At 48.5% G+C, this 24,500-nt stretch overlaps 1 protein-coding gene across 1 annotated transcript in view; it reads left to right on the forward strand.

Annotated features, from left to right (window-relative positions):
- The window catches only part of WTIP (WT1 interacting protein), an 88,670-nt gene that overhangs the window by 7,758 nt on the left and 56,412 nt on the right, over nucleotides 1–24,500 (forward strand). The window contains 1 exon segment of the mRNA XM_036390515.2: nucleotides 22,956–23,057. Within this exon segment, the coding sequence (XP_036246408.1) occupies nucleotides 22,956–23,057 (102 nt within the window).

Here is a 24,500-nt window from a genome sequence, read left to right on the forward strand (position 1 = left end):
TCAAAAATGGTTCTGTGGCAGAGTGGAACTTGCATTGGCAGTTGTTTCCCTCACCTCCATGCTGGACCTTCCCCAGAGATTTTTGGGTGTGAATGTCCTGTTTGAGCTCCAGTCACTCACTGGGGGTTCATATGTGCTGGTGTGAAAACTGGGAGGAAATCCCAGTTTAGTGACTTTAATGGGTTCAGTTTGCAGAACAGCAATGCTACCCTGCTGTGGAGGAACAGCTAACTGTCAAAGTAGCTGGGTTTAGAATTTGATTGAAGTTGGGTTTTTTTTTCAGTGGAAAACATCCCTGAAGCTGTATAATTTTTACATCTAAAATGTGTAAATGGTACAAGTTTGTGTGCTACCACTGATGGCTTCATGGCAGCAGGTCTAGGCTGAAATCCTTAATATCCACAGTTAATGAATTAGGATGTAAATGGCTCTTAGCTGTGTGGATATTGGGTGCTTAGAAAACATTCTCCAAGGAAGAGAATTTGCGTAATCCTAAAGTGATTATTTTTTAAAAATGCTAAAATGATTATTAAAAAAGTGCCCAAACTTGGCAAAGTAATTTTCAGGTATGTAATAGGATTGTTCAACAATGGAAAGAAAATAAACTGACAGTGATAAGCCAGGTAGTTTTACTAAGATCAGAACATTTATGCAGGTATTTAATAAGCTCTACACTTGGCCTTCTACCTACATCCTATGCCCCAAATATCTCAGGGCAGCTTCACAGCACTCTGGTAGAGTCTGGTTGATTGTTAGTATAATTGTTAAATAGTTAATATGATTGTTCAATAATTTCCTCTTCTGTGGCTGGAGAAACTGAGTGTCTTGGAGTGTGATGTGGTGGTTGATTTTTGTGCCCACCCTGGACAAAGGGCCTCCTCTGGGACAGGGGTGTGTGCAGTAAAGCAAAGCTGAAGCAGCCAGAGGATGGGATGCAGGAACGTGCATGGTCTGTAAGTTTTGAGCTTGGAAGGGCTCCCTTTGGAGGGCTGTGTTCAGCTGCCTGAGGGGTCCAGGGTACCTGGGGCTGTGATGTGGCATTGCCTGGAGCTGCTCCAGGGCTGTGACAGTTCTGGGGCTCCAGCAGGATTCCTGCTGGCTTATTAACTTCAGCTCTGAACAAAATTAGCAAATGTGCCAATGATCAACCAATAAATGTGCTGTTTGGCTGGACTCTTAAGCGATTTTCAATGTGCCTGTGTGGGTGCTTTCTCTGGAAGTGGGTTTTCTGCTTTCTTTTTATTTTCCACTGGAGCAGATAGCTCCATTCTGTGGTATGTGTTATCTCTTCTTATTAACCTCACTGTGTTGTTCTGGCTCCCTCTCAGCATAGCCCTGCTTGTTACTGTGCTGAGACTGAGCACAAAAAGCAGCCAAGCAAGTCATGTATCTCTTCCAGCTGGAGTATTTCACATTGTCTGAAACTTCATTCCTTGTTTCTTGGAGCAGTTTTTACTAAATCTCTAAAGTCACATTTATGGTTCCAGCAAACTTTTAAGAAAAGGCCTGTGACTGATGAAGGAACAAACCCTGCACCCAGAGCACAAACACTCAGTGATGCTCGGCTGAGAACTCCTGTGCACAATGTGGAGGGGCTTGCACAGGGACTTGGCTGGGGGTGAGGATTTGTTATATATATATTTAGGGTGATATATGTGTTATTTATTATATATAGGGTTATATATGTTATTGTATATGTAGGGTGATATATGTGTTATTTATTATATATATGGGGTTGTATGTGTGTTATTTATTTTATATATAGGGTGATATATATATATAATTATATATATAATTTTATTTTTATATATAATTTTATTTATATATATATAGGGTGACACTTATTTCCAAATCTGAGATGCTGGAGAAGTTCTTATTGGCAGGCTTTGCATGACGACCTGTGGGCAGTGGGGTTTGAGCCTCTCTTCTGTGTGGCTGGGGCTGGGCACAAGGGCCACTGTGCCACTGTCCCCTTGTCCCCCTGCCCCACCCTCTGCTGCTGTGGAAGGGGCTGCAGTGGCAGCTCTGCCTGGCCTGGTAAAACCATCATGGGCTGAGCTGCCCTGGGGCTGCCCTTGTGCAGGGGGGCTCAGGGACCCCTGATGGGCTTTGAGCAGAGAATTGGGTTCCTCAGGTCCAGGGATGGGAAACCAAGTGCCTTGGAAAGAGGGATGGGATTGGGTTGCAATGACAGCACAAATACTCAATGATCTCCCCCAGGAGATGATCTCCAGCCTTCATTGTGAAGTGTTTAATTGCAGGCAGCAGCAGTGAAGTGCATTTGGTGCCTGTGAGGGTTGATGTGTGTTTGGGAGTGAAGGCAGGGTGCAGTGGTACAGAGTGGCAATATCAGAGCTTGTCATGAAGTAAGGAGTGCATCAAATGGACAACCAGGCGGCATTTAATAGGTTACAAAAGGTCATGTCTCATGTGTAGTATTGCTCTTTTAAGAATTTGGCTGGACAAAGCTTGTTTCAGTTCAGAATGTGTTTACAGTTTTTTGGAAAAGTAGATGGCTGTTGTGGAAGGACTGCTGGGGACTTTCATTGTTTCCCAGCCATCCAAACATTTATTTAATTGGTGAACTGTTTCACTGCTGACACCTCAGAACTCCTGGAAAGAGAAAACAAGATGTTTTCTTCCTTTAATGTGGTCACTTGAAAAAATTAGAAAATTTCAAAGTTAAAATAAAGAGAAACAAAAAGCCATTCCTAAATGCAGTTTGACAGTTGTGCATGTTTAGATGCTCCAGCTGGCTTGGATCAAATTTCCTGTGGTCTGAGGAGAGCCTGTGGCCTCTCCCAGGCACGGGAAATACCCTTTTGTTCTGGTGGCCACGGCACAAACCTTTCCCTGTGCTGCAGCTCCTGGGCTGGGTGGTCCTGCTGCAGCTCTGAGCCTCCCTGGGTGCTGGCCCTGCCCCAGGGGCACCAGGCAGGGCCACTCCTGCTGGGGCTGTGGCTGGGTCAGGTGCTGGTGCAGGACAGCTCAGGGGTGTCCCCAATCTCAGTGCCACTGATCTGAAGCTCCTTTCTGTGGGTGTCTCTGCAAGGGCAAAACTGCAGCATGTGTGGGTTGGAAACCTTTGGAATGGAGGGGTTTCTGACCAGGTGGGAGAGGAATGATAGTGGCTGTGATAAAGCAAGCATGGGCTTGGCTGAACTGAGCCAGCCCAGGGCTCTGCTGCTGTGGCTGTTCTGCTCTCTTGCCCTTGTGGATGTGGCATTGCCTTCAGTAGTGTTAGAGCAGGATCTTGGTTTTCTGTGTTCTGCTGGTGTGAAATTCCTGCTAAATCCATTTGTTTGGGTCAAATGTTGAATGACTGGAAAATAATCACTGACAGAGTGGTTCTGAGCAAGGGGATAGTGACTAAACTTTGTCATTTAGCTCTGGTTTCCCCTGCTCACAGGAGTGTGTTTACCTGGCCCATGCTGCTCCTGCTGCCCTGCCTGTTCCTGTCACCACCATGAAATGCAGCAGGATCAGACCCTGTCTGTGGATGCTCTCACCTGTCCCTTCCCTTCCCTTTGAACCAGCAGAGTTATGGAGAGAATGTTGATTTGGGGCTTTGTTTCAGGAAAAAGGGAAGAAGCAAAAGATACTGGAGTGCAATCTCAGCTAAGGCAAGACAAATGTGTAGCAGGCAGTGGAAAGAGCTGTAATTGGTAAAATCTTGGACTCTCTGTGTTCCTCTGTGTTGTGGCAGTTGCTGTTTACCTTGAGCATCCCAGATGTAGGTGCATTCTCAGGTGTAGGTGAGGCAAACTGGCAATTCCTCAGGGAGCAAGGCAGAGGTTTTGATGAATGGCAATAACTGTTGCAGCTCTGGTTTTTTGTTTTGGTTTGGTTTTGCCAGGCAGTTATGTGAAAATTTTCTGCAGTTGGGGCTTTGCCTATTTTTAATCAAAGCCACGTTTCCCAAATCTAAACACTCAATAGAAAACAGACCTGCACACCAATCAAGTGTGTTAGAGCCCATATTTGGAGCTGGTTTCAGAAATAAGCATGTAATTTTTTTGAAGTGTATGTCAGTAGCTGGTTGTTTTGCAAAGTCTCTTGGCCTGCTGTACCCGTTCCTGGCTGGAGCAGGGCTGGGCCTTGGCAGTGCAGCCCTGCAAAGCTGCAGTGGTGCAGAGCAAGTGATGCACTTGCTGTGCTGGAAACCCCCCATGACCTGGGGGCAGACCTGGGGGGCTCAGCAGTCAAGACATCTCAAAATAAAATAATTGCAAGGTATTTGGAATTCTTGCAGTTTTATTTAGGAGATGGAGCACATCTGATAGACCCAGGGCTGCCTCATGAGTGACGGTCCTGTTGAAGTCATGGGTGGCAGGATGGATTTGTTTCTGACAGCTGGGAGTCATCTGGAGCTGTTTCCAATACAGCCCAGAGATCAGGCAATGAGGAAATTCACACCAGTGCTTTTCCCTGGCCGTGTTTGTCTGCCTGGCCCCTGCACCTCCCAGCCATGCCCACCATGGTGTGGTCCCAGGTGTCCCCCCTGCTTTGTGCTCTAGAAGCTGTGTGCTGTTTGCCTGGGAACCTGGTACTGCAGCAGGTGAATACTTGAGGCACAGTTTGCAGGAAATGGGTGACTGTGAGCAGGTGGAGCCAGCCCTGTGGGACTGTGACTTCTCCAGCTTGTACAAAGTCACTTCTGGGCCCAGAGCTCCCAGACTGCTCTGCTCTCAGGCTGGGGTGGAGGCTGTGTCCAGATGTGAGCTGTGCATCCTCTGCTTTTCCTCTTGTTATCTGCCCAGAGCAGGGGTCCTTAAAGGAATCCAGAGCTGGAGAGGATGTACAGCTCAGCTCCAGGCACAGACAGGGCTGATGCACATGAACTGCAGTTGTTCCTGTTCTAGGAATCCCCCTGGTGCTGCCTGTGCTCAGTGAGGTGCTGGGGCTCTAAGGGCTCTTTCCATTTTATTCCTTTGGGTTCCTTTTTCTTTTTTTGCAGCAAAATAAAATGTCCAGCCTATTCTTACTTAATGTCTTTTTATGAAATGTTGGCAGTCACCAGGTGCTAGACTCAGGTGCTGTTTCACAAACAATTAGAAAAAAGCTTGTTTTCCTTTGCTGGAAAGAGAATCTCCCAGTCTTTCCATGTGTTGGTTTTGAGGGAGAGCCTCCTGTGTGAGGGTGGTGGCAGTGACAGTGCTGGGGAGTTGGCTGCTCATGGAGAATGGGGCAGCAGCATCTGCAGCTGCTCCCTGCCAGTTCAGAGAGAGGGAAGAACTCAAATCCACAGCATTTTGTTTTGTATATGTTACTATATTCTAAAACCTTAAACTCTGAGTTTTCTACCACGTGATGTTACATACTTCTATTTAAACTACATAGCCATGATCTTAGTTCTGTCATTCCATTTTGGAAACCTTCTCCACGGCCTCAGGTCAATGCAGTGTTCTCCTGGGGGTGAGTGCCAGGCAGCACAGAAAGTCTGAAATTCTCAGGAGCCAGGGTTCCAGCAGCTTTGGGCCTGGGGCTTTGAGCCCAGCATGGATGAGGTTTGCCCTTGCAGGAGTTTCTGGCAGAGTGCAGATGTGGCCATTCACTCACCAAATCCCACATTGCCTGAGAGCAGTGGGGCAATTCCACATGGGGTGGAATGACTGGAGTGCCAGACCACACCTTTTAAAAAAGCAAACCCAAGAAACCCCCCTGACCTATTAGGAAAATGTATCAAGAGAAGGGATGGCTTGGGTTAGGCTGGAATAGCCTTGCATGCTGTGTAAGAGCACAGAGATGGCGGCTCCTTTGGGAAAAGGCTTTCCCAGCCCCTCTTTCCCACCTGGGAGGAATCCAGGCTGGTGAAGAACCAGCCCAGAAAGGGGAGATGCACAGAGCCCGCCCCAAAGAAAACACTCTGAAGTTGTGCCAAGTGCAGACTTGCAAATCAGCTTCCTGGTGTGCCAAGTGTGTGAAGCTCTGCCTTTCCCTGCTTCCCACCCTGTTCCCACCTCCAGGGGCTTTGTCTGACTTCCCCATGGGGGCGGCAGGAGGATGGAGCAGGGAGCAGCTCAAACCCATGTGGTGGCCCAGCCCTGGGCCCTCTGATTGACTTCTGTAACTCACCAGAGGGAAATAAATGAACCCCACAAAACAAAACCCCTGAGCTGAAGGACAAATCCTGGACTCCTTTGTGGCAGAGCTTCCTTTGAAATTACTGGGTGTTTTGCTTGGTTGGACTGGCAGAATTGGGAAGCCTGGGGTTAGATTATTGCAAGGTCAGAGAAAAATGCATTTCAAGTCAGGGGGGAAGGACTTAGTTTCGTTTTTCTGACAAAGTACCCCTTGAATAGTGAGCATTGATTTAGAGCTCTGCTCCCAGCTGGGTCAGTGCCTGCATGGGCAGTTCCCAGCCCTGCCCCAGGTGTCACTTCCTCCAGCTCTCAGCCCCTGTCCTTGGTCAAGGGTGACATGCACTGGCTGATCCCAATGGTCAGAGTTCCTCTCTTCTGCTCTTTGGGGTGGGATTGTCCCTGCTTTGACTCCTGTTCCCTCTCAACATCCAAGTGCAAGGTCTGTGTGGGCTTCTTCAAGGACTTGGCTGCTCTGGTCCTCAAGGTTGCTGTGAACTTTGCTGTGATATTTGAAAGCAGAGAGGAAGAGATGTGCACTGTGTGTGTGGAGGAACATCTCTTCAGAGAGTCAGTCCCTCTGGGAGTGCCCACTGCAACTGGCTGCTCACTTGGGGAGATTCTAACTTAATGTTCCCATACAGTGTGGAAAAGGCAAGAGAGAAGTTTGATTAAAAAAAAAGAAAAAGAGGGAGTCTGCTGAGAGTTCTGGCAGGTACATGGTAATATTTGCTTAAGTTTCTGAGAAATGCATTATTTCAGTTTTATTATGAAGCTTATGTCTGTGTATTTGCATCACCCTAAGTGTTTTCTGGGATTTTGCCATTTCAAGGCAATGTCTGTTGGTCCAGAACTGCCAGCACCATGGCTGAGCTGAAAGTGGAATAAACTCACTTTGTTTTTAATTTGGGCCATTTTCATTTTGATCAGGGAACCAAATGATGGGGCACTGTGAGGGAATGTTAGGTCATGGCTTCAGTTTTGCTTGTGCATGTTGTAAATTTGATTGGGAGTGCAACGAGGTGAATGAGACTGTGCCCTTCTCCAGAGACAAGAGCTGCATGCCCAGGTGACAACCATGTGTAAAAAATCTCCCTAAAGAGTAGAGTTAATTCTTGCTTTGAAGGAAGATCTGGGAGCTGGATGTGCTGCTGGTGCAGGCTCAGTTCTTCATGCATCCTTTCCTGCTGGAACTCTACTGTTCCCCCTAAAAAACCAGCCAGAAAAAGTGCCCAAAAGTGTCCAATTAGCCTGCAAATCAATTGCTGTTTGAATTTTTTGGACCATGCAGCTTACAGTTGCTCAGCAAGCAGTTGACTTAAGTCAACAGGGTAGGTGTTGTCTCGGGTCTGAATTAAGTCAGACTGACTCCAGGCGCAGTGTGACCACTGGGGAGCAAACAGTGCCATGTTTGTGCTCATGCTGCAGCCCAGGGCAGGGCACAAGCTTGGAAGCACCAAAGGGAGAGGGAGGAAGGGAGCTAAGGATGTTCTGTGCAGGCTGGAGAACAGAGATCAGAACAGGTGACAGTCCACAACAGGACTAAAACAGTTCAGATGTTGTGTGAGAGAGCTCGGGGATCAGGTCATGAAGTGGTGGCAAGTGTCGTGCAGGGGGCAGAGTGTGGAGCCTGGGGGCAGCCAGGATTTCAGGGCTGAGCTGCAGGTGCTCCTGCTGCCAGCTCTGAAGGGCTGGGTGCTGGCTGGGATCTCAGCCTGGCTGCAGAGGACAGGGAGCAGCAGCTCCTCCTTGGCCACTCCTGTGGCTGCTGGGCCAGGGAAGGGATGTGTGTTCCTCCCTGCACAGCCATTCCTGCCAGCCTGAGTCACAGCTCCACTGCAGGACAAAAGCTGTGGCTCCACCAGATGAAAACCAATGGGGAACAACCACTTGGAGTGATCTCTTCAGGGTTGATTTTTTTTTTTTTTTTTTTTTTTTTTTGCTTTGCTTGAAGAAACATCTCTCTTGCAGGGGTGGGAGACAACCAGAGAAGACGTTTTGTGACTGGTACCAGAGTGAGGCACAGTCTGCTGTAATTGAGGATCAACAATGATTCCTTCTCTAAGAGGGACAATTGGCTCCTCTGGAGGAATTATAAAATCCTTCATCTCTCAAAGGCACCAGTGGGAGAAGCAGGGGATGTGCAGGCACCAGCTTAGTACCAACTCTGTACTTCACTCTTAACCTTACAGAGAAAGCACAGTAAAGAGTTTCATCATTGATTTTGGTAAAAGCTGCCCTTATTTTCATGGATATAATTACAGAAGAGGTTACAGTCATCTGCAAACAAAGGCTCGAGTATTTTTTTTAAGCAGAAATAAATTTAATAAATTTTAAAGCCCCCAACAACTAAATTAATTCTTTTAGCTAGTTTTCAAAAGATAAGTTTTGTGGGTTGTGTTAGTTGCTTTGTTGGTTTTTTTTTGCAAGGAAGCCTTGAGGAACCCATTTCTTGGTGAATACAGTGAAAGGAGAGATTCCAAAAGGGCTTTTGTGCAATTAAGGGAATGTTTGCATTAGGTTGTGCTGCAGTGATTTAACACATGAGAAGGAAAAATCCCAGCTGAGTGATTTACACATGGGTCTTGAATGTTCTGATCAAAGGTCAGACTCAGAAATGCATTTATGCTTATTTTTGAGTCCAAAGAGAACCCAGTGGGGAGTTAAATCTCTAAGTAGGCATTTAATGTGTAAATATTCACAGGTAGCTCTTTACTTAGCCATGTCATTTTGCTGTGAGTTTAGACAGGGCCAGATTTACTTGGAAGCTGAAGCCCAGACTCTCTAGTACCTACAACAGGGGAGAGCATTTCTGTGGACTGAACTGACTTCTTTGGGTATTTCATATATGAATTCTGCATTTCACTGGCTTACAGGAGTTCTAAAGTAGGTTGGGAGAAGTGAAAAGGGGTCAGGAAAACTGGCTGATTTTTCAAGGCTTGCAGTCTCCAGGTTCAGGAATGGTCCATCCTGACATGCAGGAAGTGGCAAGAGGCCTGCATGGGTGAGCAAGGGGCTCTGAAGAAAGAAATTGAAAGGATTTGTGTGATATGTGAGGGGTGGAAGCAGGGACAGCTGACCTGGGGGAATATCCAGAGACACAAGGCTCAGCTGGAGCTGGCCCTGGTGAAAGCCAGGGAAGTCAGGGAGTGCTTCTGCAGGTATGCGAGAGGAAGGAACTGCAGGGAAACATGGCCAGCAGTGCTGGGTTGGCCTTCTGGGATGAAAATCTTGGGGAATTAGGGGACAGCAGTGGTGCTTGATCTCAGCTTTAGTAAAGCTTTTGATGCTGTCACCCATAGCATCCCTCTGGACAAACTGGTGAGTACAGGCTGTGAGAGGGACTGAAAAGTGGCTGAGCTCAGGTGTGACCAGCAGGATGAGGCTGAGTTGGAGCCAGTCACTGGTGGTGTACAGCAGTGTTCACAGAGGTCCCAGGACAAGGGAAGAGATGAGAATCTTGACTCCCTGTTTCAGAAGGCTGATTTATCATTTTATTATATATATTATATTAAAAGAAAATTATATATTAAAACTTACTAAAAGAATAGAAGAAAGGATTTCATCAGAAGGCAAGGAAAGGAAAGGAATGGAATGATAATAAAATCTTGTGACTGACCAGAGAGTCTGAGACAGCTGGACTGGGATTGGCCATTAATTAAAAACAACCACATGAGACCAATCAAAGATGCACCTGTTGCATTCCACAGCAGCAGATAATTATTGTTTATTAGTTTCTGAGGCCTCTCAGCTTCTCAGGAGAAGAAATCCTAACAAAAGAATTTTTCATAAAAGATGTCAGTGACAGTGGTGCACCTCAGCAGTCCACGTTCTGGAGCCAGTAGTGTTGACATCTTCATTAATGAGGGGACAGAGTGCCCCTCTAGCCAGGCTGTGGATTGTACCCCCATGGAGTGGATGGATGTGCTGCTGCTCAGCAGGACCCTGACAGGCTGCAGAAATGTGGGAATGGGAACCTCAGGAAATTCAGCCCAGGGAAAAGCCAAGTCCTGCAGGTGGGGAGCCACAGCCTCATCCAGTGCTGGGAGCAGCTCTGCAGAAAGGCCCTCTGGAGTCCAGGCTGGGTGTTTGGCAAAGGAAACCACAGCAAATGGAGCTGGAGTGCAGGCTGATCACCCTGGGTCATGGATCAGAACCATCATGGATCACGACCACCCTGGATCGTGGATCAGGGCCACCCTCATGGATGGGTCATGGATCAGGGCCACCCTGGGTCATGGATCGTGGATCAGGGCCACCCTGGGTCATGGATCAGGGCCACCCTGGGTCATGGATTGTGGATCAGGGCCACCCTGGACCATCATGGATCAGGACCACCCTGGGTCATGGATCATGGATCAGGACCACCCTGGGTCATGGATCGTGGATCAGGGCCACCCTGGGTCATGGATTGTGGATCAGGGCCACCCTGGGTCATGGATCATGGATCAGGACCACCCTGGGTCATGGATCAGGACTATCATGGATCAGGACCACCCGGGATCGTGGATCAGGGCCACCCTGGGTCCTGGATCAGGACTATCATGGATCAGGGCCACCCTGGGTCATGGGCACCCTGGAGCTGCCTGCATGTCCTGGGTGCCCGTGGGCTTGGTGCAGCCTCGGTGTGTGGGCAGTTTGCCCTCAGCAGCTGTGTCTGAAGCAGGGGCTGGGAGTGGGGTGTGCCAGCTTTGGCTCTGGTGTCCTGGGGGGACACTCCAGCTCCCAGCCAGTGCCCAGTGGAAGCTCCCTCTGTGTGCTGGGAGCCTGTGGGGAGCTCAGCTCTCATCCAGGCTTCCCAAAGGCAGCCCCTCCAGTGCCCACCTCTCAGGTGGATGCCCTGAAACCTAAAAGGGCACCAAATAACTACCACATACTTCATAATCAGATGTGAATGATCCTTTATTGCTTTTGGCATGATCCTAGTGGGAACCCCTGCTTTAGCCCTGCCATTGCACTGGGCTCTCCAAGGATGGGTCACAGGCAGCAGCTGAGGTGGAAAGGGTTGCCCCTCTCCATCACTTCTTTGTTTTGCTGAGTGTTTTAATTAAAACCAGATAGAGGAAAATTTCTCACAGTGTTTCCAATTTTTAGTGGTTTCACCTGCTGTTGAAAATTGCATCAAGACAAAATGGTAAAGGGATGATGCAAAGAGGAATGAATGCTCCTTTTAGTGGCTATGAATAGAGCTTCTCATATCAGTTAAGTGTTGACTTTTAATTATGAAAAGATTATAGGTTTCTGTTATTTTTTAGCCAGTCCTTTAACACATAAATTAACTAACATTTCATCACTTCATGTAACCTTTCAAAACAGAGGAGGGAGGTTTGGCTGATGAAATTCATAAGATCACATTTATTTGGAGATGTTTACTGTAACTAACAAAGTGAAAAATTACCCTTTCCTATATGCTCACTCTTTCCCTGGTTATGCAGTTGAGGAGGTGATTTTTGCTGTTTTTCTAGAAAGACTTTTAAAAAATATTTATACCAGGGGAGTTTGCTCTTCAACTGTGCTTCAGTTGTGTTTTTGTAGGAGTTGCTAGAAATTCAGCCACAACTCCTTTGCTGTCTCATGGCTGTGGGTGGTGGAGCTGATGAGTTACTAAATAAGAGATGTTTGGGTGTTGGGGTGCCAGGAATGGGAGGGAAGAGCATTTTGTGTCTTGTTCCTCCCTTGGACTGGAGTCTGGCATTGAGCTTCCAGGAAACAGAGTCCATCTTCCAAAAACCCTCCTGAGGAGAGGATGCCTGTCTGCCATCCGTGGGGAGGGTGAGCCTGGAGGAGGCACCAGGGTAATTCTGGGAGCTCCTCTGATGTGTGGCTGGGTCCTGCAGTGCTGGGTGGCAGCTGCTTTGTGAGGACAAGGCTCAGTGCACAGGGATCATGAGCAAAGAGAAATCCTTCCCCCCTCAAGCAAATTGTTCTTTGACAGGAGCCACTGAGGCCAGGGGGGTTCCCTGTTTGCATCTCAGTGCCAAGGGCTCTGTGTTCTCTAGCAGCAGCAGCTTAGCACTTCAGCTGGGTGGCTGCAGGTTTCTCTGCAGGGCTTTGGCTGTGAAAAGAGCAGGTGATGCCAAACCCTGGCACAGGCGGGGGCTGCCAGGGACTCTTCAGGCTAAGTCAGTGTCTTGGAAGTTTGTCCCTCAGTGTCCAGTTTTGCAGGGCAGCCAGGCACTTGTGTCACTGGTCTGGTCAGTCTGTGAGAACAGAAAAGGTGGGTGGCAAAAAAAGTCTGCCAGCTCTGCCTGCTGGCTTGTCACTGGCAGGGAGAGAGCTCATCACTGGGGGCACAAGCAGGTTCAACATGTGCTTCCCAGCTGGGTGTTGTGGCCATACCCATTTCATACCTTTTTCATCAGAGAAAACTAGCACTGTTGGTTTTCCTTTTTTTTCCCCCCAATTTTTGCCCTTTTATACTCACTTTGCTCCTGTTTGATGTCAAGATGACAGTCTAGGTCAAAGTAGGGGAGAGGGATGGTCCTGGTTGTAATATTTGTGCATTTCTGGGTCATTCATTGATACTGTTTGGATGTGGATCAAGTGTGTGTTCACATTTGTGTTCAATTAGCCAGACAGACACATACCCTGGAGTTCATTCCAGCTGCTGGAGAGCAGACTGTTACCTGATCCAGGACTGACAATATCTGATCCAGCGAAAAGTCAAAGCAGTCCAGACAGAAGATACCTGACCTAGTAGAGATCCCACCAAGATGAAGCTAACTATCAGTACTTTACACTGTGTGGCATCTTTTTCTATGGTACTGAGGGTTGTAAAGCTGGATTTATTCAGGTGCTGGATTTATTCAGGTGCTGGAACGTGGCCTCCCGTGCTGCTGCCCGTGTCAGTGGAAGGTTCAGTGTCAAAGGGAGAGCTGTCCACTCCTGCAGCTCTGGGTGCTGCTGGGGGGAGCCAGTCCCTGAAGGTGAGAATGGAGCTCAGGCTCTCCCATGGCTGTGGGAAGCTCAGAGTTGCCCTCTTGCAGGAATCATTGCAGACAGGAGTCTGACAAAAGCCTGGAGAGCCCCTTGCCCACCTTGGGTCAGCCTTGCAGAGCAGCTGAGCACATGGGCAGTGTTGATTTTCTGATTTTTACTTTCCCCCCCAGCTGAATTCACAGGCAGGAAATGAGCCCACATCTACAGCATTTAGTGCTGCTGTTTCCCAAAGGTAGAGGAGGCAAAATTAGAATATCCTGTTTACATGTCATTCAAGCTGTGTTTGAGCAGCTGTCCCAAGGGTTTTCAGCTTGCTGGATCAGGACAGGCTTCTCCTACAGTCTGAGCATCTTCCTGTGTGAGTGGAGAGTGTGGCTGCCTGCACTGAGCACCTCCCTGGGCCAGCCCTACAGCTCAGAGGGGACAGCTTCTCACTGGCACCAAGCTGAGGCTCGCCAGGTCCTTCAGGACTAAAGGTGGGAGAAACCTGTGGCAAATTACTTTCTGAAATGGTTGTTCCTGTACCTTACAGGAAGGTACATTCCTCCTCCTGATGTTCTCAATGCATCCCTGAGTCACTGGACTTGAAATGTCTGAGAAAAAAACTGGTTCAGAGGGTTGAGGTGACAGATTTTTAGTTCACTTCCAGTTTTTCTTAGTGAATAGTTCAGTCTTTCTCACTATTACCTTGGTGTAATGCCTACCTACAGCATGTTTGTGTTTGAGCAAACCCATTTATGCTTCTGGGCATGCTGAAGGGCCTCCCTGGGGCAGGTGTGACCTGGGAGAGGTGTCAGCACCTGTGTGGGGTGGGTGCTGGCCCTGGGGGCTCGGAGCTGCTCAGTTTGTAGCATGGTGGTTACGTAATTCCTGCCTTTTCCAGGCTGTCATGCTCCTGCTGGAAATAGAGAGTTATCTAAGAAAATAGCAAAGTGCACCTGGAAACTTTTAGACTAGTCTCCTTGTTTGATCATGAGCCCATGTGAAATAGCAAGGCAGCTGTGATATATGACCTTTTTCTGCCATATATTACAGTGATGACTCATCTGCAGTGTCAGGGAATGCAATGTGCAGTCTCCAGGCTGCTCTGTGAGCTGAGCTCTGCAGCTCTGACATCTCTGGAGTTCAGGGTTTTTGGGCTGCATCCTCCCTGCTTGCAGTATCACTGTTCTTACCTGCTTGCACAGTTTCTGTAAGCTGAAGTATTTAAATTGATTCTGAGTTTTCCATGTCATCTCAGAAGGTTTTTTGTCTGAAGACCACAGAGGTGTCAGTGACACATTTAATATATAAAAGAGCCAAGACAGAAACTAAAGGTGACTAAGAACATCAAAACTGGAAAAGGGGGCTGGTGCAGTAGGTTTTGTGACTGGTTCTGTACTGTGAACCCTGTCACTTACATAGAAAAAAATCTGCAATATGTGGGCAAATGTACTATTACAGGTAGGAAAGACAATGGCCATATGAGCTCTAAATATTTAGTTTACTGTTATTTGCTGTAATAAAACTGTCTCAATGTCTGTAAACCTGTCACTGGGAAATCAAACTTAATAAAAGCTTAAATAAAACATAAAAGGTCTATAGTCTGACTTTGCATTGTGCCAAAGTCTGAAGTAATGGCATGGCCAAGCATCTCACCCCAGAGTTCAGGTGATCCCAGCTGGTTTAACCAGCAACTGGTATAAATTGCAGTATCCATGATAATTAAAAACCAAGTACAAGTTTTTTGGAAAATCTCTTCTATCCCCCTCTGTGAAGCGCCATTTCTTCTGTTGCCCATAGTATTGGGATGTGCAGAGTGAAGGTCTGCCCTCTTCCTTGTCAGTCTGAGAGATGAGCTGGGCTGAATGCCCCTGGTGCTTCACACCAGCTCCCTAACAGGAATTTGCCCAGGAGCACTGTGGAGCTTTGGCTGGTGGTATCTGATGGGTCTGGAGTGCTGCAGGAGCCTGGCTCAGTTCTGCTGGCTCTGGGCAGCTGTGCTGGGCTCACTGAGGCTGTGCTGCTGGGTCCTCCTCTGCCAGCAGCTGGACCAGCTCCAGTTTTTGGCCACAGCCTCTCCTCCTCTGCTTGTACTACACTGCTGGAAATGCAACACTCCTCAGCTGGCTGCATTATAAATGTCATTACACTCACTGTGCTCCAGGCAGAGTAAGCGTGGTTGGAGCTGAGGGCCTTGTAGGCTGTAGGAGGGCTCATGTCCACAGCAGGACACTCAGGTGCTCAGCACTGGAGGGGCTGTAGGATGGGAAAGTCTGATTTATAGGCTTTCCCTCCAAGTTATTCATTCCCAGTGGTGCCCTCCCCAGCTGGATGTCTCCTTGCTTTGACAATCCCAGTCATCACAAGGTTACTTTTAGAAACAGGATTTATTTCTGTCTTTATTTTTGCTTTGGTGCTGAAGTTATTTGCAGGTCCCCTTGTGCTGTGATTGTCAATGTGAGCATGAGCCTTGATCACTCAGCTGAGCTCTGAATCCCAGACAAAGCCACCCAAAGTTGCACAGCCTATGGAGCAGCCAGGGGAACTCTTCTGTCTTCTGCTTCAGTGCCTCAGTGGCTAAAGATTTCTCTATAAATGCCAGATAAGGAGTATGAATTACCCTGGAACTGCCATGCACTGAATGCAGCCAGAGCAAGGAATGAATATTTTAAAGCAAGCAGAGTGTAACTGAGGGTGTGGGTATGGATGGGCCGTGCTCGGCCTTGTGCCATCGCTCAGGCACCAGGGCTGGGCCCTGCAGACACTGGCAGTCATTTCATGCCTCAGAGCAGTAATTTCCCATTCTGTAGGAAGCAATAAGCATTTGCTGTGCTGGCTTTGGGCTTTCCCTGTGTGATGGGTGGCTGGACCTCAGCAGCAGCAAATCCCCTCTGGTTTGCAGCAGCTGCTGCTCGGGGCTGAGAGCGGCTCCATGGCCTCTCCCTCTGCACTGCTGGCCTGGAGCTGGCTTCACTCACCAGCACAGACATGCCCTGGCCTCAGAGCTGCTGAAACAGGGAGGGTGGCATTTGTGAATTGTTTCTGTGGCCCTCTGTGCTCCCAAACACTTGCCCATTACCTCACCCTGTGTGTGAAACTCCAGAAGGGTTAAGGACAGAGCAGGACAGGCAGCACCTATGGCTGCTCTCAGGGTGAGCAGAGTCCTGCTGGCAGTGCTCATCCCTCAGGCAGGTAGGGCTTGGCACTGTCACTCCTGGAACTGCTCCCAGGGCCTTCCTTTGTGGCCATGACCTCTCCCAGCTGCTTTGTCCCACACAAGCCTTGTTAAGCAACAGGCAGAGTAGAGGTAATGAAAGGTTTTCCAGAACCTAGAACTTTGCTTCTGCAAAACTTCTAGTGAATGTGAACTTTGCTGCACTTGTAACCAAACATAAGTTATTTCAAATTTTGATTTTTCTGAGTAAAGTTCTACACGTGCATCCCTCCTGTGTATTAATTGAGTAAAGCCTCCTGTAGCACACAGGCACTGAAGTGGTGGAGATCTTTTTAAGTCAGCAGATGCATATCTCAAGGGCCTAAATAGTTTATTTATTATTCCTTGAGGACGAGAGTAAGGTTGGGGGCAATCTCAACAAGGTTTAACAGTGACAACCAGAAGTTTCACAGTCCACAGGCTGCTTCTTGCCTTGCTTTGCTTAAGCTGTGATTTGTGTTAGGTGCTGTGGCCCCTGTTCCTCCAGTGTGGTTCCCTCCAGCACAGTCCCTGCAGGGAGCACATGGGGACTCCAGCCTGGAGCTGGGCTCATGGCTCTTGGGGTGCCAGGTGGGCATGGGCTGGGGCTTGGCAGGAGAGCCTAAAACATTTACTTGAGCATTTCTCACTGTTCTTAGCCTGTCATTTTCAACCTTAATTCAAGCTGTGGTGTGTCCTGCTCTTCCTGGGGCAGAGGCAGTGCTGGTAGCTCAGCCAGGCAGTCCCTCCATCACTCCCAGCACAGGGTGTTGCTGCTGAGCATGTCCAGGTATTTATTTATAACTTGTGTGTACCAGATTTCACGTTAGATACCGAATCCTTGTAAGGACTGTAATCCATGTGTAGGTTTCTGGCAGGTGGCAGATGCAAGCCCTGCAGTGAGAGCTGCCCACGGTGGGAGGCTGGGCGGGTTCCTGGGCTCCTCCCCGGCTCTGCCCCTGCAGGTGCCTCGTGTGTCCTCCCTGTGCCTGCCGGGGGTGATGTGTGTGTTGGAAGATCCCTCCTCCCGTGGTTCTTGGAAGGAAAGGAGCATTTTTCTCCCCTGAAGTCACCTCTTGGATCCAAGCTGCCCGGGAGCTCAGCAGGTGCTGCAGCAGCAGGGGCAGAACTGCCTGGGCCGGGGGCAGCTCTGGGGCTGCCCTGCTCACCTGGCTTCCCAGCAGAGCCCGTCTCACAGGAGAGCAGCATCTGTGTGGGATCACAGGCTGCAGGCAGTGTGGGAGCACCTCCCCTGGCACCTGCAGGTGTCTGACACAGCCCCTCACAGCCCTCTGCTCTTGCTGCACTTTGGCATCTGGTTTGCAGCTGAGGCTTCCCTCCTTGTTTGTTCTCCCTGCTCCACGGCAGTGGGTGTCCATCTCCCTGCCCCTGTGCCATGGATGGGCTGCAGGTGTACAGAATCTTGTGTGGGGCTTGTGTAGAGATGGTTTTCCTGTCTGAGAGAAGAAAAGGGGATTTTGCAGTGGCTCAGCACGATGCTCATCCGCCCTTTTCCCAGCACGGCAGAGGCAGGGATGGAGTCATCTGTGCCATGTGTTAGTTGTTAATTTTAGCTTTACCATAACTCTTGATGACAGGGCTTGGTTGTTTCCTACTGTAGGCAGCATGTAGCAGTTATCCTGAGATATGGTGGGGCTGCAGAGCAGGGAGGCTGCAGCTCATCCCTGGGCTGTGGGGCTCAGGCTGTGGATGCTCCCGGCTCCCACAGCTGCTGCCTGCTGTAGCTCAGAGGCCACGTGGTGCCATTTCTCTTGCATTTGTGCTAAACCTTTCAGGTTATAAAAGGATGGCTTCAGGCACAGGCTGAATTCCACCTGTGTCTGAGATCAAAGGCAGTTAAATATCTGCCATGATATGCATGGCATTTATCAGGATATTTCCTTAATTCTGGCTGCCTGGTAAAGTCTGTATGAAGGAGCAGCCTGTGCTGGCATGGCCAAAAGAGCATTACTGGATCTGATGTACAGGTCCCAAACTGAACTTCTTGGAATGCACAGGCTACTGCAGGGAACTCTTACAAGTACCAGCAGACTGAAAAATAGGTTGTTGCTGATACCTTTTAATTATAATGCATTTCATTTGGTCTCAGGTCCCTGAGCACATCAGAAGGTCCCAGTGTGATCTGCTGTGCTGTGGGAGCTCCCCAGGAGCTGTGCCTGTGCTGCCATGCAGGGCTGGAGGCTTGCTGCCCCATGTCCAGAGGTGATGTTCTCACTGATGTGCTCCAGCTCAGCCGAGTGCATGGCTGAAGATGTGGGGAGCCCTGGCCATGTGATGCAGTGCAGCAGGGAGGCTCTGGGAGCTCCTTCTCTTCCCAGTACCATTTTGTTGGTGGTCCTTTGCTGTGCTCCACAGAGTGTTCAGTCTCTGCTCTGTTTGGCTCAGTGCTCTGTGAGGGTGTGAACCTCTCTCCACCCCAGCCAGGACTGCTGTGACCCTGCTCCTGCCTCAGCCAACCTCACGGCAACTTTGAGTAAATGCAGCATCTTGTAATGTATGTTTCTGGGTAGACACACCAGGTCTGTAGGAGAGCTGATGACCTGGGCAGAAACAGCAGCTGCTGTGTTAAAGATCTGGGTACAGCTGACTGCTCAGAATTGAGCTGTCAGGAGGGGCAAGGAATTGTATAAAGGCAGAAGTTGCTCTGAAATCATGTCAAGGGAAGCGTCAGAAACCAGACATGGTTGCTCTGCAACAGAACATTCTTCATAGGTGGTTTAACAAGCCTTGGAATTAAATCTGGGGAGGGGGGAAAAGTGATGTAGCTGTTATGTCAGGGCTTCACAAGCCCACAGTGTGCAGTCTGGGCTGGGGCTGGTGGAAAAGCAGACCTGAGCAGCCATGTAATCAGGGCTTCTCCTTGGCAGCTATGAGCTCACACTAAACTCACACTGCAGCTGCATATATATTTTCCAAAATAGCCTTTTGGAATTTTACATACACTTTTTTAGTATGCTAATCATCTCTGTGGTCATTCCTTCCTGGAGTTAATGACTGCTCTCTTGGAGAAAACAAGTTAACAAACTGACAGCTGCTCCTAACTAATCACTTGCTTGGAGAGGCCAGTGCAAGTTTAGCATCCACAATAAATCCTTCTTTTGCTTCTGATGGTTCGGTGCAGCAATGTCAGAGAAATGAGGTAATAACCTGCATTTATCAAAGCAGTTTGGGCTGCAGTAGATTTGTGCACAAGAGACCAGAGACAGAATTTCCAGAGTTACAGACTGTGGGTTCCTGCTCTTCTTTGAAAAGTTTTAAGCGTAGATGGGAAAACGTAGTTGAGTTGGCATAACCCACCAGGCAGGCAGATCATCAACAGCTGCCAGGGCTGGCATCAGAAGGTGGGCAAGGAGTGCCCAGGGAGCTGGGGGGCTCTGAAGGGGCTTCCTCTGTCCCCACAACCAAGAGTGAACCGAGACTCGGAGCAGGGTGTGGTGCTGAGGTGGCACCGGCTTGGCCCAGGTGTGACCCTGGGGCTGTGCAGCCCCTCCTGGGCAGGGCCCTGCAGAGCCTGGGATGTGCTGGGACAGAGAGCAGGGCCTGGGCTCTGTGCTGCTGCCCAGAGGGAGGAATTCCTGCAGCTGCTGGCTCACAGGACACCTCTGCCAGGCACAGTGTCCACAGTACCCATCTCTGATCAGTTAACCTTTAACTCATGGCAAATAGAGGATGTTGTCCATAACATTTGGTTACAAATAAATGAATAGACTTGGCATCCTTGGATAAGGCAACAAATGTTCTGAAATTTCCATTTCTTGTGTCAGAGCTGAGCTCACCCAAGGACTGGCATTTTCCTAACAAGTTTGCAATAAACTGATGGATCTGGATGGCAGCTAGTTTGTCTCACTAGATTTAGCTTGGGTAAACTTAATGTTAATCTTACAGTTATAGTTTTTTCTTCCCTAAATTCTGAGATAGTGTTTAAAATTTTAAAAAATATTAATGGATGTATTGAATTTTGAAATTCATAATTTCATTTGACAAATTGTCTAAAATGGCAACATTGTGCCAGAATGTTGAGCTAGCTAAATGAAAAGCTAATCTCCCTTCATGGCATGAAATGAGGCAGTTAAAGGTATAAACATCAATAAACCCTGGGATTTAATGAATGGTCTTTCCATTTCAGTATTGGAATTTGTAGTACAGGAAAACTGCTTTTTTTAAACTTGCCAGTATCTCAATTAACCTGATCCCACTCCACAGCTCACACTGATGGCTGTGTTGATGCTGCTCTGAACTGAAGCAGTTCAGTTTTGGAAAGGTTGTGTTGCCCTGGGCTGGCATGGCCAGGTTTAGGTGCTGGGGGAAGCTGCCAGGAGCTTCCCCTGTGTCCAGCAGAGCCAATTCCAGAGGCTCCAGGACAGACCCACCCCTGGCCAAGGCTGGGCCCCTCAGTGACAGCAGCAGCACCTCTGGGGACACTTGGGAAGGGGGAGGAAACCCCCCTGGAACTGCAGCTGGCTGAGAGCAGGGAGGATGTGTGAGAGGAGCAGCTCTGCAGAGCCCAGGGCAGGGCAGGAGGGGCAGGAGCTGCTCCAGGGGCTGGAGCTGAGGCTCCCCTGAGCCCGGGGTGCAGCCCAGGGAGAGGCAGCTGAGCCCCCCCAGCCCTGGGGAACAGCAGGGACCAGAGATCATCCCCTGCAGCCCTGGGGAACAGCAGGGACCAGAGATCATCCCCCTGCAGCCCTGGGGAACAGCAGGGACCAGAGATCATCCCCTGCAGCCCTGGGGAACAGCAGGGACCAGAGATCATCCCCCTGCAGCCCTGGGGAACAGCATGGAGCAGAGATCATCCCCTGCAGCCCTGGGGAACAGCAGGGACCAGAGATCATCCCCTGCAGCCCTGGGGAACAGCAGGGACCAGAGATCATCCCCTGCAGCCCTGGGGAACAGCATGGACCAGAGATCATCCCCTGCAGCCCTGGGGAACAGCAGGGACCAGAGATCATCCCCTGCAGCCCTGGGGAACAGCAGGGATCACAGATCCCCCTGCAGCCCCTGCAGGCCCCACACAGGAGCAGGGGGTGCCTGGAGGAGGCTCTGACCCCAGGAACCCCACACTGGAGCAGCTCCTGGCAGCACCTGTGGAGAGAGGAGCCCAAGCTGGAACAGCTTTGCTGGCAGGAGCTGTGAGCCCACAGGAGAGCTGGGCTGGAGCAGCTCCTGAAGGACTGACTGCACCCATGGGAAGGACCAGGCTGGAGCAGCTCCTGAAGGACTGACTGCACCCATGGGAAGGACCAGGCTGGAGCAGATCCTGAAGGATGCAGCCTGTGGAAGCTCTCACACTGGAGAAGTTCATGGAAAGATGTCTTCCAGGACAAGAGAGGGATGCCTGTTCATGATATGCTGATCTTCCCCCATAGAACTTGCATTTTTATTTTGCATCTAGTTACACAGAATGTGCACAGCAGGGGAGAATTCTGAAAAATAAAAGCCTGGATTTGTAGTTCTGCAGTTCTTAGGTTCTTAGGTGTATTTGCAGTTTTGTGGGTGCCAATGATTAATGCCAAGCTTGTGTATGCACTTGTTGAAATAGAAGAACACAGCAGTTTCTTTAGAGTTATTTGAAACAAAAAAAATCTTTGTCTTTATTTTCTACTGTACTATTTTAAAAATATCACCAGCATTGTTCTGCTGGACTGTCCTGCTAGGATTGAATAGAGACCTATGGACATCTCAGAGGAACTTAAAAATCAGTAGTCCCAGTTGTGTGAGAGGAAGACATGGATTCCACAGAGTTTAGGTTCTTCTTCATAGGGATACAAAACCAAAGTGATCCTTGAATTAATTCCCTTCCTTCGTTTGAGAGGGTATGCATAGGTAGAAATAAATGCACAGGCAAAAGACTCTTAAAAAAAAAACCAACCCAAAAACTTCAAGGAAATAACTTTAAATAGTCCCCAAAACCAAACCATTCCCAAAAAAACCCTTTGTAGAGCTGACTGAAATCATGGCCTTCCCTGTGAGTTTGCCATGTGTAGAGCTGAGCTCTGACTTGTTGGCTCCTGGTGCTTTGGCCTCCTGAGGACTCCATGGGAGTCATCCCTGGCATCCCCAGGAGCAGGGGTGGGCACTCAGGGGGAATTTCTGAGCCCACTGAAGCACAGCCTGACTTTCTGCCCTGGGACCAGGAGGAAGGCAGAGGCTTTGCTGCTGGGGGTGTCAGGTGCCAGGTTGTGTTGATGAGGTTACATCCTCTGCCCACAGGGAATGAAACAATTCCTAGGTGTGACTGACAGATCCATTTTCCCAGTGGCTTTCACTGCAGTGCTTGGTGTTGTGTTTGTGGAGAGGGCCAAGGAGAAATCTTTTGGGTTGGACTGAATTGTTGTTTTATCAGTGGTTGTTGAATGTCATGTGGAGGAGCACTTTGTTGTGAAGGTCTCACTGAATTATTCCTTGGGCTGGCAGAGCTGTTTGCAGAGTGTGTGGATTTCTCTGTCCTTTCTGGCTGCACCTGCCTCCTCTGGGTTTCTGTCTGCAGCCAGCCTCAGTCTCCCTGCTTTCAAACACCAGCAGAGGCTTGGCCCCCCCCTTAATTTTGGGTTGATTTCCATGCATTTGTTTCACTGCAGCCGCTTGCTGCTCTCTTGGGTACTTGAATCTATTCAGGGTGAGGAGCTCATTGATTTAGGGTATCAATGGTGGGGGTCTCCTGAGTGTTGTGAATCAACAGCCTGGAGCTGTTCTTAGGAGCTGTGGAGGATTTTAACTTTGATTCTCTTTCTGCTTTGTAGGTATTTGTATAAAATGTGGAAAAGGTGTGTATGGAGCGAGCCAGGCTTGCCAAGCAATGGGCAACCTCTATCATACCAACTGCTTCACCTGCTGCTCCTGTGGTAAGTCACATCTGCTGTGCCCTTCTTCTGTGCCTTCCTTTTGAACCAGTGGGCAAAGTGAGACCTCATCCTGCCTGCTTCCCCAGGCACATTTCCCACACAAGGCTCCAGCTTCAAAAATTGGTTTTTATTTGCCATCTGTAAGTGCTCAGTGGTGTTTTCCTAAGCAGCAGCCCAGAAAAGGAGTGTTTGGTTGTTTGAAGGGCTGCATTTACAAAATGGCTTCAACCTGGCTGTTAGAAGCACTGTGTGCTTTAAATCACTCGTGTTTATGGAACTGTAATGTGCATGTATCATTTTTATAGAAAAAAAGGTAATTTTGTTTGGCCAAAACCATATTTTTGTCACTTTCATTTGCAAATGCAAGTCTAGTCAGGCATGTGTATTTGTCATTTCTGTGTATGCACAGTGCTCAAAAATTGTTCACTTACGGTTGAATGTGACAAGAACAAATAGAAACTGTGTGTTGAAATGTCTTTTGCTATTACAAGATTTTATTTTTGTGGGGGAAAACCAGATGATAAATCACTGTTTCCTCCTTGCTGTTCTCAGGACCTTTTTAGGTTTCCCTTTTAATCTGAAAGAGATGTTTCTGTGTGTGATTTGGGGAATTCCTGGCTTTGCCAGGGGAAATGGAAAATTCAGGGTAGCATTTTCAGAAGTGTGCCTTAAGTCAGGCATTGTGAACTTAAGTTGGAGATTTCCTCAGTGTCTTGTCTGCAACTGCTGAGAGCTCACAAATTCCCACCAAGCTCAAGGGAAGTGTGAGAGCTCAATTTTCAGGAGTCAGGTGATTTTTCTTGTTTTATGCACTCATCTAGTGAGGTTCTTTATATATGAAAATATTTGCCTGGATTTGGAAGATCTTGTTATGATAAAGATACACAGCAAAAGATTTATTCTGAGCAGAATGTGCTGAACGCAGATTGTTTCTAAAAAGGATTAATTAAGGATTAGAAAAAGAGTAAAATATTATTGGCATAGAACCAAATCAGTTGATAATGAGAAGAACATTGTAAAGCTCACTTCTGACAGGAGAATTGTTGTCTTTTCTCCTGAGATTTGTACTGATAAATATTGGTTTGAAGAAACCTTCAAGCTGAATGTAGAATTTAGTGACTTTTCTAAATGACTCTGGATCATTACCAGCTGCAGGGCTGAACTCATCTCAGCCCCTCAGGGATTGCTCATGGCTTTGCTCAGGTCTGACTGTGTTGCCAGTCTGTTTTGCTGGCTCCCAAAGTGAGCAGCATCCTGCTTAGCAGAGGATTACAAAATAGGATATCAGATAATGTCTCTCCACAGCATTAACCTAACCTAATTGCATGGGTGAATTCCAGCTTCCTCTCTGGGGCAGAAATGTTGTTTTTAAGTACTCAGGCTGCATGTTTGCTACCATGGGGTTCTGTGTGCAGGTCACTGTTCCTGACAAAAATGTATAAG

This window comes from Molothrus ater, chromosome 12, assembly GCF_012460135.2.
Source record: "Molothrus ater isolate BHLD 08-10-18 breed brown headed cowbird chromosome 12, BPBGC_Mater_1.1, whole genome shotgun sequence".
In the NCBI taxonomy this organism is placed as follows: domain Eukaryota; kingdom Metazoa; phylum Chordata; class Aves; order Passeriformes; family Icteridae; genus Molothrus; species Molothrus ater.